The 15981-nt window shown below is 39.0% G+C and overlaps 1 protein-coding gene across 1 annotated transcript; it reads left to right on the forward strand.

The window, feature by feature from the left end:
* The first annotated feature begins 12728 nt into the window (after nt 1-12728).
* Nucleotides 12729-13754, forward strand: LOC131079055 (histone H2B-like). The gene has a single exon (XM_058016937.2). The coding sequence runs from the start codon at nt 12793-12795 to the stop codon at nt 13246-13248; it is 456 nt and encodes a 151-aa protein (XP_057872920.1). The 5' UTR covers nt 12729-12792; the 3' UTR covers nt 13249-13754.
* The last annotated feature ends 2227 nt before the right edge of the window (nt 13755-15981 follow it).

The raw sequence follows: 15981 nt of genomic DNA on the forward strand, positions 1-15981 counted from the left end.
AAGTGTAACCCACTATTGTGGGATCACCCTCGCATGTATGCAAACACGGAGTATACACATGAAAGATACATAAATTCACTTTGTTAGATCCTTCTTATTGATTATAATGATTCATTGATTTAACTTTTTTCCATGCAGGATGGCGGGATCATGCTCTGATACCACTTGTAGTGTCCCCATTTAGGATTAACCTTAATTTAGTCCCGAGACATCAATTTTAAATTAAAATGAGAAATGTAATATATGAATGAACTTAACTTTATTAGAACGGAATACATTCTTTTATAATATTGAATTTGAAATTTAAGAATAATCCAAAAAGTATAACTTATCTTCATAATTACTGCTATCATTTCTTCTCCTTAAGTTGCTCTACAAGTCAAGTATAAGCCCACAACAATACTTTCTTCTTGAATGTGCTACAATGAACTCTTTACTTAATCTTTAAATCTGTCACAAATTAGATTTTAAACTTCTCACAAATCTGTCCTAAATTCTTCACAATCCTCTCCATGGGTCTGAACATAATTCTCTTGTGCAACTGTTGCGTGACAAAGGCAATTGTTCAAAAATGATCCATAAAGGAAACTTATTCCACCATGATTAAATGGATTTGCTCTTCATTGCAAATCTAAAGGTTTACATCCTTTAAATGTAACAAGATGTCCCTTCCCTTAAACACCTCCTTTCATAGGTAAGGATTAATGCTTTAAACACTTCTTCTTATTCTTAACCGTTGTGAACACAATTACTTCTCTTTGGATAATCGTTGTTCTAAATCTCTTGCTTCCTACTTTATTCCTAAGTAGTTATTATGATACGCCTTAATCACATCTCTTTAAAAAGGGTCATTATTGTTCCAAGAGGCATTGTATCCTCTTAGCCACCAACATCATTAATTAGTGTCCTCTTAATTATAGTTCATGTATGTCTTTCCTATATTATATAAGCTTGCTTCTTATGCAACCGGTTAGTGCCAAATGACACACTGCTTTCAAAGAGCAAATTTGAAGACATAAAAAATAGACCTCATCCCTGATATCTGGAGAGAGAGTAATTCGATACTCTCTATACCAAGATGGAAGATTGTGTCCTTTCATTGCCACCTTAATACATAACTCCTCATCGTACCCCAAGGGGAAATAACTAATCTCTTACTGGTGATTAATTTATTAATTGTTCTAATAATTGCTTAGATTTTTTAGTCACCACTTTCATTTCTGAGATTCAATTGTGAATTATTTGTTGTTGTTACCTGAGCTATTGTTCAACTTAAATTTTATAAAATATCATTCCCTAGACAATACTAGCAAATTTTATTTAAACTATTCCTTGTTTGCCTCCTAGACTAAGTCAAATTTGATTAGTTTTGATTATATTACTAAATATCATGTTGTCTATTGTGAGGGGACAATCTCTGACACCAATATTTTATTTATATTTTATTTAATAATTAACTTTATTTATTGTTTAGGATGATTGCTATTCTATTATATATTATTTTTATTGAATCGTTGTTTTTCTGAATTCATTTATTATTATTTTTGTTTTCTAATTACTTTGTTATTTTGCCAATAATATAATATTATAAAATAATAAAAGAAAAAGATGGAGGAGCACAAGAGGAAGCTAGGGTTTTCAGGCGGAGGTGCTGCTTGATCGCGAGGATGGGAACACGATCATGGATAGAGGGTGAACCAACGGCCATGGTGTCCACCGCGTTCAAATCAGTGGCATCGACAAGAGATGGGAAGGAGACAAAGGGAGGTTTTTAGTTGGGGGAATAACCGATTTCCTTTTGAGCAAGATAAATCCAAATGGGGCCATTCAAGGTATCTGAACTTTCTGAAATGGAGCAAGCAGCAGTTGGAGGAAAGGTTGAGGAAGAAATTCTAGGTACCCCCGAAAGACCTTTCCCTCGGTGGGATACCGACAACGTTTGAGAAGCGGACAATCAGTATTTGCATTGATTCGGAGGCTTGGAAGGAATCGGTACAAATCTTGCGCGATAGGGCTTTCTTCATGAAATGGGGAGGTGATTGGCCAGCCTTCCCCAAAGTGAGAAATTGGGTCAATGAAGAATGGGGGAACCACTTCGAGATAAAAACTCTAACTAATGGGTTTTTTCTTATCATTAACAGGTTGATTGAGGAGAAGATTGCACTGATGGACTCAGGGTTGTTTTTTATGTTGGGAGTTGGTTTTTTTATCAAGGATTGGACCCCTAATTTTGACCCAAGACAAGCCACCATTGAGGAAATTCTTGTTTGGATAAGATTGTACAATCTCCCGCATGAATACTGGAAGGAGGAAGTTTTCAAGAGTATAGGTGAGAAAATAGGGAGATTCATCAAGTCGGATGAAGCGGTTGATAAACTTAGTTCATGCATGTATGCCCAAATCTGTGTTATGTGGAAGCCTTATCCAGGGCTCCCAAAGGTTGTTGAGATTAGGTCTCCAGAGGGTGTATGGAGACAAGATATAGAAATAGAAGAAATCATGGTCAAATGTAAGTCCTGTAAATAATGGGGTCATGAGGATCGGGATTTTTTGTCTGGGAACAAGGGGAAAGGAAGGGCAGATCGTGCTCTGGAGTAGCAGCTTTTAGTAGGTTCAAAAGCAAACCAGAGCTTGGGCACTCAGAAGACCAATCTGAGTTTTGTTTCGAAGGGCGCAAGGGATGAGGTTCTTCACCATAGCCCAGACATGCAAGAAGGGATGGAAGCACCACTAGACTCTTGCCCTAGTCAGGTTATGCTGCAGAAGGCCGCTAACTTGGATGGAGTAAAGTCTGTTGAGATGATGTCGGGCGAAGTGGGTGAGCCGGCTATTAAGCTTCTTCAGGTTCAAGGAGATTGTCTAGGTGAGGAGAACGAGGGTCAAGTTTGTATGGGAAATGGTGGGAGAGTTGGTTCTCATGTAGAAGGGAAGCTAATGGAGGTTGCGATTGGGCCCATTTTAAAGGATTGTGCAGTCTATGGGGGTTATCCAACCCAACATAGGTTCAACAACACCTCCGCGAATGGGTTGAAGGGACAGGGGATGGGTTTAAATGCAAAGTCCCTGGTAGTTTCAGAGGATTTGACTGAGAGTGTGGATGGTAAAGCAATCAGTTTTAAGGACATCCACATGTCCCTAGGCAAGGTGAACGAATTATCAGCAGAGCTGGAATCTGAGGAGGAGGAAGGGTTTAGCGATGATTCTCTGGGGCTGTCGACAGAAATTGGGGAGACAGAGGTTAGGACTATCAAACATACTAAAATAAACCCCTCTAAGTCTAAAGGGACCTTGAGAGGAAGGAAGAATAGGTAGAAGTTGCTCGAGGAAGCAGGCAACATGAAGGGACAGACAAGACTTCTAAGATCCTGGAGAGACTTATTCTCTCCTGGGCAGCAATGAAGTTCCTAACCTGGAATGTCAGGGGTTGCAATGCCCCTGACAAGTGACATCTGATCAAAAGAGGTTTTGATCAGGTCAAGCCAGAAGTTATTTGTATTCAAGAGACTAAGTTGGGTCGTGAAGCAGCTGCTTGTATTTTCGGGGTAAGGCAGAGATGGTCTGGACACTTTGTGGATTCAGATGGGGCATCAGGTGGGCTGGGCATTCTGTGGAATCCATTGGTTGTTCAAGTGGATGTTGTCTCAAGTTCTAAGCATTGGCAGGTGGTTAAGGTGATTTCAAAGACTATGAATTTCTCTTGTTTTCTTTTTAATGTCTATGGGCCGACTTTGGCTGTAGATAAGTGTAGATTATGGGAGGATATCTCTAAGCGTCTAGAGGAAGTGAGGTCGTCTTTAGCAATTGTTGCTGGAGATTTTAATGCCACCCTTTCTTCCTCTGAGAAGCGTGGAGGGGTGAGGAGGTTGAGCCGGTCACAATCGGACTTCCAATCTTTTGTTAATGGGAATGCTCTGTTTGAAGTGGCAGCTAAAGGTGGAAATTATACATGGACTAATAGACGTAGAGGCTTTTCCAATATTGCTGAGAAACTTGATAGATTCTTCCTTGCAAGGGATTGGAATTTAGCCCCTTTGGTTTTTGAGGTTGAGGTTTTAGCCATTTCAGGATCAGATCATTTTCCAGTCTCCTTGGTTGTACAGAAAGATGAAGTTCCAATTCGATGTCCCTTCAAGGTGGAAAAGATGTGGATTAGGGAAGCGAGTTTTAAAGAGTGTGTAGTTGGGTGGTGGAAGGAGGCCCCAGTGGTGGAAGGGTTCTTGGCCTATCAGTTTTTCAAAAATCTTAGTTTTGTGAAACAAAAATTAAAATCTTGGAATAGGGAGGTGTTTGGTAATATCTTTGATGAAAAGAGAAGGCTTGAAGGAGATTTGGGGGCTTTGAACGCGAAAGTCATGGTGGAAGGAATGGATGAAGTGGACTTCCTCATGGAGAAAGATCTTCTTAGTAAATATGGAGAAGTTTTGCAAAGGGAGGAGATTTATTGGAAACAGAAGTCGCGAGAAAATTGGTTGAAAGTGGGTGACAAAAACACGAAATTCTTCCATAGTTCGGTGAAAGCAAGGCGAAGTCTTAACATAATTCTTTCCTTGCAGCTTGCGGATGGAACGATCACTGAAGACTCAGACCGCACAGGTAAAGAGGCTGTTGACTTCTTCGAAAATTTGTGGAGGAGAAGTGGGATTGCTCGGTCGGGCTTGCAAATTGAGCTTCTAGAGTTAATCCATCCCTTAGTTTCGAGGGAGGATAACATCATGCTTGAGGAGCCTGTTTCACTGAAGGAAGTCAAATCTGCTATTTTTGGGTTAGGTGGGGAGAAAGCACCAGGACCAGATGGGTTTCAGGCTTTCTTTTTTCAATTCTTTTGGGATGAGCTTGGTGAGGATTTGCTAGCTGTGGTTGAAGAGTCTAGGTCCAGAGGCTTTGTTTTGAAGGAATTCAATTGCACTTTTGTGGTGCTTATTCCTAAGAAGGCCAAGCCAGATGGGATGGAGGAGTTTCATCCTATTTCACTATGCAACACCATTTACAAAATCATCACAAAAGTTGTTGCTAACAGACTCAAGTCAATTCTTGATAAGTTGATCTCTTGTGAACATAGTGGTTTTACTCCTGGAAGGAATATTGTGGATGGGGTGATTATGGCCCATGAAGCTATTCACATGGCAATGATGGGTAGATAGAGGAGAATGATCCTGAAGCTTGACATTCAAAAAGCCTATGATAGGGTGGATAGGTCTTTCCTTATGGCTGTGCTAGAAAGATTTGGTTTTGGTAAGTCTTGGATTAAGTGGATTTCTAGCATGATTATGCAGTTCTCAGCCTCGGTTTTAGTTAATGGCAGCCCTCAAGGCTTCTTTTCGACGTCTAGAAGTATTCGGCAAGGGGATCCGATATCTCCCTTTCTCTTTATCTTGATGGTTGAAGTTCTTGGATGGTCGATTGCTCACAAGAGAGCTCAAGGGTTGTGGAAGGGTATTGAGATTGCCCAAGGGGTGGACTCCACAACTCATTCTCAGTTTGCTAATGACACCTGTCTTTTCGGTGTTGCTTCTATGCATGAGGCTTCGGTTATGAAGAAATTTTTGGACATATTTACTTGGGCCACTGGTCAAGAAATAAACTGGCTCAAATCGGAGATCTTTTTCTTCCATATGGAATGTTGGTCTCAGAGAGCTATTGCTAGATTGTTTGGGATTAAGATTGGACAACTGCCTCGTAAGTTCCTTGGTATGCCGCTCTTTGTTGGAGCAGGTAAGACGGACATTTGGAAAGGGTTTCTAGATGGTTGTAAAGCTAAGATGGAGGGCTGGAAGAGTAAGTGGCTTTCTTTGGTTGGTCGCATTCTAATGTTGAAGCCAGTTGTATCGGCTATGCCAATTTTCCCAATGGCTTGTTTCAAACTCCCAGGCTCTATCATCAAGAGTATGCAGCAAAAGATGAGAAAGTTTTTGTGGAACAGAAATCAGGAACAGGATAAAGTTCCGCTCATGGCATGGGATAGAGTTTGTAAACCCAAAGGTGGGGGAGGGGTGGGGCTCCATGATTGGAGGCTTATTAATGAGGCCATGGGGGCTAAGTTGGTATGGCAAATGTATAGTAAACCGGAGCAGAGATGGTCAGAATTCTACAAGCTAAATATTTGGATAGTAGGGAAAAGGAAAGGATTCTTACAGTGAGAGATCCCCCGAGAGGGTCGGCTTTGTGGAACTTTTTGGTGAGTTGTAGGAGCTTGATCACAAGTCACCTTTCTTAGCGTATTGGTGATGGGCGTAAGGCGAACTTTTGGCAGGACTCCTGGGATGGTCATCCATCATTGGAGTCCCAGCCCCCCTAGCAAATAGTTTTAAAGACTTGTCAGGTTTGGGGCTCAAAGGTGAGTGATTTTTTGTCGCAAGATATGCCCCTGTTGGGACAGAGATGGAGATGGAAAGACCCTCGGGTTTTAAATTTGGGGGTAGACGAGGAAAGATATCTGAGCAAGATCCTGGAAAACCGTGAAGTCTCGTTCTCGAGGGAGGAGGATGAAATTGTCTGGTGCGGGTCCAAGAGTGGCTGCTACTCTGTGAAAGTGGGAGTCTCTCTTTTGGAAAGTGATGTCAGGACAAAGGAGTGGGAATCTAAGGTGTGTTGGAACAATGTGTGCCTTTCGAAAGATGGAGCCTTTTCTTGGCTAGCTGGCAATAAGCGGATTCTCTCTGGAGATCATCTGAGGAAAATGGGGTTTGTAGGCCCTTTTCGCTGTGTGCTATGTGAAAAGGTGGAGGAGGATGTGGACCATCTTCTGCTAAATTGTGAATTCGCTTAGAAAGTGTGGCTTTTTGGGCTGTAGAGATTGAATTGGAAGGGCCCTATGGCTAGGAACTTGTGTGACTGGTTGGAATCTTGGCCGGTTTTGGGTAAGACTTCTATCTTTGTCGCCATATGGAAGATTTTGCCCTCTACTGTTTTATGGGAACTTTGGAAGGAGCGAAACCGAAGAGTGTTTGAAGGAAAAGCGGAAAATTGTAAGCGGTTTTTGTTTAGATTGGAGAGGGCCATTTCAGAACTAGTTTCTAATGCTGTCTCTCATGTGAATTTAGCCAAGACTCCTTTTTCACAGTTTGATGCTAGTTTTTTGTCAAGCTGGCCTCTGGTCAAATTCAGACCTGTTAATGGGCTGCTGAGGGCTAATCTTCAGAGTAAGGGCCTATCAATCCCAGAGTGGACTCTGCCTGAGAAGGGGTGGATTAAGATTAATTTTGATGGTGCATCAAGGGCCAACCCAGGGGCTTCAGGTGTTGGGGTGATTGCTCGCAATGATCGGGGCAACACTCTGGCCATTGGTGCTAAGAGATTGGTGGATGGAACGAACAATGTTGTTGAATGTCATGCAGCGTTAGAAGCTATCCCAGTGGATGGGAAATTGGGGGTCAATAAACTTCATTTGGAAGGTGACTCTCAGGTTGTGGTGAATGGGATAGCTCGAGGGCGAATGGAAGCGTGGCTTTTAGACAAGCAGGTGTGTAGAATGCAACTTCTGCTAAACGATTTTGAAGATTTTAAGGTGACTCATGTCCTTCGGGAAGCAAACTTGGAAGCTAACAAACTTTCCAATGTGGGAGCGAATGGCTCCTTGGAAAATATGTTTAGTTTGTTTCAGGACTTTAGAAATTGTAGTCCTCTTGATTATGATTTTGAGTAGAAGGCTTATTTTAGAAAAGTGAACCCAAGCTCGATTTGAAATGACCAATCATAGCCATGGTTCTGTGGGAATTTATGTTCCTCGTGGTGTGTGTTCTACAAATTTACTGCAAGTGGCCTTGTGGTGATCGATGATGATGGAGGCGAGTGGTGTGAGTGACTCGTGATGATGTTTTGATTTCAGAGAAGTGTGTGAAGTACTCATGACATGTGATGGAGGCAGATTTAAAGGCCTTTGTGCTTTGATTCCTGACATTTTGTGGTGACTACTCGGTGGTAGGTGGAGTGTTCAGGGTTTCATTTTTTGCAGCAACGTGTAAGGATGGAAGTGAATTTTTCGTTGGAATCGGATGGACAATTACCTGCGTTTCGTGGGTTGGTCTCGAGGATTAGGCTAACGAACGTCTTCTGAGTGGATGGAGACGATTTCTGGAGGGCGGTTAGGTTGCTGTTTGGAGAGGAATTCCTGACTCAGGATTGGCGGCCGAGAACAAATCTTGACATTTCGTTGCTTTTTACTGCTTTGGCCTTGCAGGTGGGGAAGTCGGTAGAGGAAGTGCAACGGATTACTTCCCTGGTGTTAAGACCCAAATGGGCAGGAGGTTTGCAGGAAGTGGTGGCCCGAGCTGTCATTGGTGAGGGGCTGAAGATGGCGGCAGGCCCGAGCAAGAGGATTGGAGTGGCCGTTGGGGAGCTGCAACCTTTTGTCATTTGGTCGGCTTCTCGGCCAGTTGCTTTGCAGGAGGAGGATGCAAGGAATGGTTGGGTTGATATTGTGAACTTTGTTCGCCAATTGGGGCTGACTGAACGTGTTAAGATCCAAGGGAAGGTGACTCCCATTTGGTCTGAGGCCCCTCTGGACGAGGATGGGAGGCCTTTGGTTCGACATCAGCTTCCAATGAAATCGGCGAAGGTGGTGGAGTGTGGGTCGCTGTGTGGAAGCAGGCCAGGAACGGTGCCAGGTGGAGGGAGCGTGACGCAGGAGGCTGGACCCAGTAGGGGTATCCCCAATTTCTCAAGAGAAGAGGCATTGGGGTGGTTTCGTAGCTAGGTTTGGGTTGGTCAGGGTTTTATGTGTGGTTTTTTGTATATGTATGAGACCCTATTTGTGGTTGTGGGTCATGGTGGGATGGTGCTTTTTGGGTTCCTTTTTGTAGTAGGGGCGTGACCCCTTTGTGTTGCAGATAGTCTATCTGCTCTTTGGATGTAATACTTTTCTATTCTAAGCAATATAATACATAATGTTATCGATCAAAAAAAAAAAATTTATAAAATTTATATTATTATTTGATAAATATGAAGTTAGTATTAATATTTAATAAATGTAAATTATATATTAAATCTTGTTTATTATTATCATTAAGATTTTATTTAGTTCATCTTATTCATTTACTTGGTTAAATATATATATATATATATATATATATATATATATATATATATATATATATATATATATATATATATATATATATATATATATATTAATTATATTATTATTTATTACTAAATTCTATTTTAAAGCAGGCATCATCATGTTTTGATTATTTAGATGGGGACATCACAAAATCAAGGTTGAAGACCACCAGTTGAAGTTGAGTTTGAGGAAAAGGGGTGTAGTTCATCATCAATTCTATCTTTTAGTTGAGGAGAGCTCTTTTCTTAATAAACTTCTTATGTACTTCTCTTTCTTCCCAGTTCTTTATTTTCTACTTTCAACATACAATAAAGGAAGAAAGCATCATAACTCAGTATTTTTCAACTTCAAAAGTGATATTCAGTTTGTAACAATGAAATCCTTTCAATTTCAATAAAGAAGCAACATCACCTTCCCAAATATATCTTGTTTAGTATTGTGGATGAATGATACAATGTGTTTATTGTGTTTTTCTTTACGAATCCTTTGAATATCTCACTTATATAGTGTTAGAAGGGGATAATTCATGTCAAATGAATGTTATAAGTTGTGTTAGGTTGATTCCAGTAGTTAAAAGTTATGAAACATTGTTTTCCTTCATGCAAAAACTGAATACAAACCTTCTCGTAAATCAATTATGCATTTCATGAATTTGATTCGAGTCGTGAACAAACAAGCTTCTCTAATTGAAGTTGATTGTGAGTGTAGGAAAGCAAGTAAATCTTAGAATTTTCGTGCATCACCTCTTGGTAGTAGTAGAATTTCAATTCAAGTCATCTCCTTATGCCTTTTCCAGTCAAGTGCAACGGTTTTTAGGGGGTATTTTAAGGGAATCAACACATAATCTGGAGGTTCATCCTCGCTACAAGTCACCCACAACTTGAGGATGTCCCCATGTTGCACAAGTTTTTTGAGCTTTGGAGCTTAGCATTTGGGTGCAATCCTTAGTGACAATAGGACTAATATGTCTTACTATTTATGAGGATACTCTACATCGCACAAAGTGCATTGAGTGCCCTTTCACTATTTGGTCCATCATCTAACAATTGTATGGTGACATTGGATCTTTATCTAAAAGTGATGTTTCCTTGGATGACTGGGCTCTTGCAAATGATACTAAAGATTTTAATGCCCATCTTGTGTGGACACATCCTCTTGGGATGATTAGTTTATTGTTACCCTATATACACCTATTGCTTCTTCCAAGTTCAAAGTTGCTTTATCGAAAGCTTCTTGTGATTCTCTGTAGTAGGACATACATTGTCTTTTTGATATGAACAAATTCTTGATAGACATTCCAGACTTGTTTATGGAGTCACATATTGAAGCTTTGGGAGACACTATTTATTGCATATATCTTATCTTTGATGATGATGATTCTTCTTCATTTGTTGTGAAGGAACACTATGGTCCTCTTCTTCATTCTCTATATGAGCATTACTCGCAGTTTGACATGAGTGTAGATACTTCGGCACAACATTGGAGGAGTAGATATTCAAGTCTTTGGATAATGTTTTAAATAAGTTTTTGGGAGATTATGGATTAAAACTTCTAGTAGTGTGGCCTAGAATGCCTAATTTGATCATGACAACTTTCAGTATCAACATGGACACCATTGAGTAGAGTTTAGAGACATCATTCATTTTGAGATTTCTCCCTACATATTCCTCTAGGGAGTGGGAAGATATCTTGCATTCATCTTTGGTTTTGTTTCTTCCTGAGGGGAGGAACATTGCTTGATGATTGTGGACCATCTTCTACAACTAGTTTCAAGCAACTATCGTTGGCTCTCTACTTCAACAAGGAATTCTTACTTTTTCATACTCTCTCTCTCTCTCTCTCTCTCTCTCTCTCTCTCTCTCTCTCTCTCTCTCTCTCTCTCTCTCTCTCTCTCTCTACTTTGGGGGAAATTTTCTCTATTTATTTAGGGGGTTATTCCTCTTATGGGGGCTTCTTCCTTTAGAGGATGTCTATGTATATGAGTATCTAACACGACTTTATTTGCTAGGACCCATCATTTGCCAACTAGATAAAACCTCCCACCTTTTATGGGTAGTAGGAGATAATTTACCTCTTAGATGTATATGTCCTATTTTTGCTATATATACAACACTCTCTTCTCACCTTCACTGGGCCAGTTAGTTCGGTGAGGATATTAAAAGTATTCACCAATTTCTCTTGCTTTGTTTCTATTCTCTCTCATTTCAAATTTTGTCTTCATTGCACTATTTTGATCTTTGATCATCTGTTGAGTGAAGATATATGTGATCTATGATTGACATTAGATCCTAGTTCGGTTCTTGCTTCTTGCAAAATCTAACAAATATCATTTTTCCCATATCCATTTATTACAACTTATTTATTGAATTCGTTAATTATGTTTAGAGACGTTATACAATGACATTAAGGGGATGAATGTTACCACATACATTAAACAAAACATAGCTGACATATAGTTAAAAAATAAATACAAAATACTTATTTACTAGATATTAATAAATCTAATATAATATTTTTGCTCCATAAACCACAACCGAAGTTGTGAAGATGGAGATCACAAGAGGGACCTCCTCACTAATCAACATATTCCACTAAGAAGCCACTTAATCATCTCATATCAACTTAGAGGCCATAATGAAAGTCCAAGAGTCGCCACTTGGAAATCCAACACTAGATGTCAATTTGGGGATTCAAACATCGATCTCCATCTTGACAACCTTATGGCTTTGCCATTAGAGCGCAAGCACCTTGACATTAAAATAATTATTAATTAATTTGACAACAAAATAAATATTTCTCGGGGATGACCTTACAACGTAGTGGTTAGCTGCAAGCCACCTAAATGGGAGGTCTTGGGTTCGAGTCTACTTGATTGGTTCTTAGCTCTAGGGAAACTCCACACACTTGGGTTCGAGTCTACTTGATTGGTTCTTAGCTCTAGAGAAACTCCACACACACACACACACACACACACATCTATTTTACAAACGTATTAAATTCAAGTGCAACTTGCTTGCACTTGAATATGCATAAGAACATGAGTGCAAACGATAGCTTTAGTATGCAATAAAAAATATTCATCCACATCTCATTGTGGGCATTGGTGTGGATGCAACCATTCTTCCCGATGAAACAGTCATGGAGACCATGGATCTCATTCTTGTGGCTCTGTGTCTTAGAATCCTAGGAACTATGCTATTCATGGAGGATGGTCTGGCATGAAGCTCAGATTGGTTGGAGATTAGCAAGTTCCTCCATCTGTCACTAGCCATCTCTTCGATTTGCACCCAAAAACCCACATAAGAAAATGAAGAAGTTGTTGCTCCCACTCACTGAAAGCCGATTGATAATTCCATCCCTTATAATGTTTGGGGAACCAGATGATCAAGATGACCCTCCTTCATTAACATAATTACTAGATCATTTTGTCGAATTCAGGGACCTAGAACCATAGCCTTAGTCATCTCGAGTCCATTTCGAATGGGAAGCGCGAATAAGCGGTTCAAAAATGAAAATTGAACTCTGACCGTTGATTTTACTTTAGAGATGGACGACAGCGATTACACGTTATCACGATCCGGGGTGCATGTATTGAACCAATCAAAAAAGAGGACGCAGCAAAATATATAACCATGACGGAAATGGAAAATCTCATCATCAGTCTGCACTGCAATATCTGAATCGATTAGCATATCTGTCTGTATTTTTTTGTTGTGAAGGTTTCTGAGGAATCAATGGCACCTAAGGCAGAGAAGAAGCCAGTTGAGAAGAAGACTGCGGAGGAAAGGAAAACAGTGGGGGAAAAGACTCCCACTGCTGTTGCAGAGAAGAAGCCCAAGGAGAAGGCTCCTCCTAAGGGCGGTAAAAGGGGTCCCAAGCCTGCAGGTGATAAGAAGAAGAGGAAGAAGAAGAGCGTGGAGACCTACAAGATCTATATTTTCAAGGTGTTGAAGCAGGTCCACCCTGAGATTGGCATCTCCAGCAAGGCCATGTCCATCATGAACTCTTTCATGAATGACATTTTTGAGAAATTGGCCGGAGAGTCCTCAAAGCTGACGAAGTACACCAAAAGGGACACTCTTTCTTCAAGGGAGGTGCAGACGGCCGTGAAATTGGCCCTCCCTGGTGAGCTCGCCAAGCATGCTGTGTCGGAGGGCACAAAGGCTGTAACTAAGTTTACTTCAGGCTGATCTGTCTCTCGCCCTGCTTTTGGTTGTGTTACGGTGTCTTTTGACACCACCTCTATTTTGGATTTGTAGTTTCCCGCTGCTGAGCTGCCGAGTTTTTAAATATTTTTTCTTTTTTAGTTCAACGGGTTACTGATGGCTCGGAAGAGGTCCAGGTAAGGCTGGATTGGGGAAATTAATGCTTATTGTACATTCTCTTTCTTTCTCTCTCTCTCTCTCTCTCTCTCTCTCTCTCTCTCTCTCTCTCTCTATATATATATATATATATATTCTTTCTTTACCCTGGTTTGGTGAAATGGCTGTGTAAGTCTCTTGTTTATTGAATTTTCAGGGGACTTGAAGTCGGTAAGCGTCTGTAAAACGAATTGTTTACCCTAGCTTGATGAAATGGCTGTGTAGGTCTCTTGTTTGTTGAATTTTCAGGGGATTTGAAGTTCAGTAAGCGTCTGTAAAACGAATTGTTTACCCTAGTTTGATGAAATGGCTGTGTAGATCTCTTGTTTGTTGAATTTTCAGGGGATTTGAAGTTTAGCAAGCGTCTGTAGAACGAATTGTTTACCCTAGTTTGATGAAATGGCTGTGTAGGTCTCATGTTTGTTGAATTCAGGGGATTTGAAGTTCAGTAAGCGTCTGTAAAACGAAGTGGATTAATTTGAGAGCGGCAAGGTTATGCCGCTAAGCACCTCCATATGACATTTCCTCGAAATCGTCTGGAGAGTCGTCAAAGCTGTACAAGTTGCACAAAAGGGAGTTTTATCTCTTCACGGATGGTGCAAAAGGCTGTGAGAATTGCCGGGCCAGCTTGGGGAACACTGGGTATGGGAAGGTACAAAGGATGTCACAAAATCTGCCCTCTGATTGATTTCGCCCTTGTGTTGATGTCGTTATTTACTACGATGCCTATCGACATCGCTTCTCTGTAAGATATTTGATTCTTGTCTGTAAGCTGGAGCTTTTTTCTTCGGTTTCAGATTCCCTGGATAAGTATTTTGTATGGCTCGGAAAAAATGCTTTGCATTCTTCTAGATTGGACCTGCAATTAAATGAAAATTTGTGATAGATTTCTGAGAACCTTGAAATTGAAATGCAGGCAAGGAACCGATGTTTTTCTGTATGCGTGACAATTTTTATTAGGTTTAGGATCACGATTATGATCATGGATGAAAGCTTTTAGATGCTGCTTTTGGTTCTGGGATCACGGTGGAAGAGTTTAGACTTTGCCCGATTTGAAAATAATGCGGAGGGAAAATTTACAGTGGGCTCTACACAGAAGTGATAATGATCGTAATATTCGAATCTGAAGACTTTATTATGTTGACTGAATCATTTTCACATTTGGGAATAAGGGTGTCTAAATGTCTCCTTTTTTTAGGGGTGTAAACAAAAGGAATTCACACAAAACATCATTTCATATAGTTTATATTTTTGTAAATTTTTATGATAAATCCACAAAAAAATCTGGTCAAAAATTAATTTGCAAATCTACAGTGTCATTTTGTGTAGAGATTAACAGCTGCTCTAAAAAATTCTCTTATTGTTTGAAAATCAAGATATATTGATAAATGAGTTTTAAATAAATCTATGTTTGTTAATTTAATTTATTTAATTTTTATAATTAGCATATCTATCTTTAGAGGAATATAGGTAAAGTGTGTTGAAATATACAATGTTTGTTCATTATTTCATTTAAAAATTTATTATATTTTTATTTGTAAATAATATTAAATTGTTATTATGTTATGATATTATAATTAACATTAAAGTATTTTTTTATATTTTATTATTTTAATATTTTAATATTTTTATTAAACTTTTTACAAAACTAAATGAGATGTGGAAGTGAAAATATAATTAGCATTAAATAATTTAAAACAAGATAATTGAGTGTATTGGAGGAGAATAAATTAAATAAAAAATAATAATTTTTTTCTTTTTTTCTTTTCATGCATTTAATTGATGTTTTTCCATTCATATGTGGATATAATATGCCTTTGATGTAATTAAATAAATATTTATTTCAATTATTAATTTGTATCTTACAATGGTGCTAAACTAAGAAATTATATGTTATTATAATGTAGATAAAAATTAGAACATAATTGAAATATATTTAAAAAATTTAAAATCTTAAGTAATTTTTAAGTATATGATGTTTAACTTTATAAAGAAATAAAAAAAAAAATTATTTTAATTTACTTAAAAAAATTGATTCAATTTCTTTTCTTAAGATTTGGGTTTTTTTTGAAATTTATTTTGCATGAGGAAATGGTTTGATAATAATTTATATTAAGTTTCTTCTCTTTTTTGCTCGGTAATAATATGATTATGTTAATATTCAAAAAGATATACAAAGTCTAAAGTCTAGATTTCATCAATCCAAATTAACCAAAATAAACTATGGGATACATCCCCATTTGATTCAACTACTCGTAAATGACATGGTTTACATTACAAACTACATAATTCATGACATCATTTACATTGCAAACTACACAATTCATGACAAAAACAAACCCCTGATCAAGTAGTATAATGACCAAAACATGATTACTAAAACAATTGACAAAGACACCAACGACAAAAAGCACTGGAATTCAAAAACATCTACATACACCAAAAACAACACTCACTTCTTCGAAGAACTCGCTTCGCCACCTAACCTGGAACATGCTCTCGACTTCCTTGGACGTAAACCTTCCTCCTTGCACCCTCTGCCTTGACCTTAGCTCTATTAAT

Source organism: Cryptomeria japonica, chromosome 4, assembly GCF_030272615.1.
Source record: "Cryptomeria japonica chromosome 4, Sugi_1.0, whole genome shotgun sequence".
NCBI classification, from domain to species: Eukaryota; Viridiplantae; Streptophyta; class Pinopsida; order Cupressales; family Cupressaceae; genus Cryptomeria; species Cryptomeria japonica.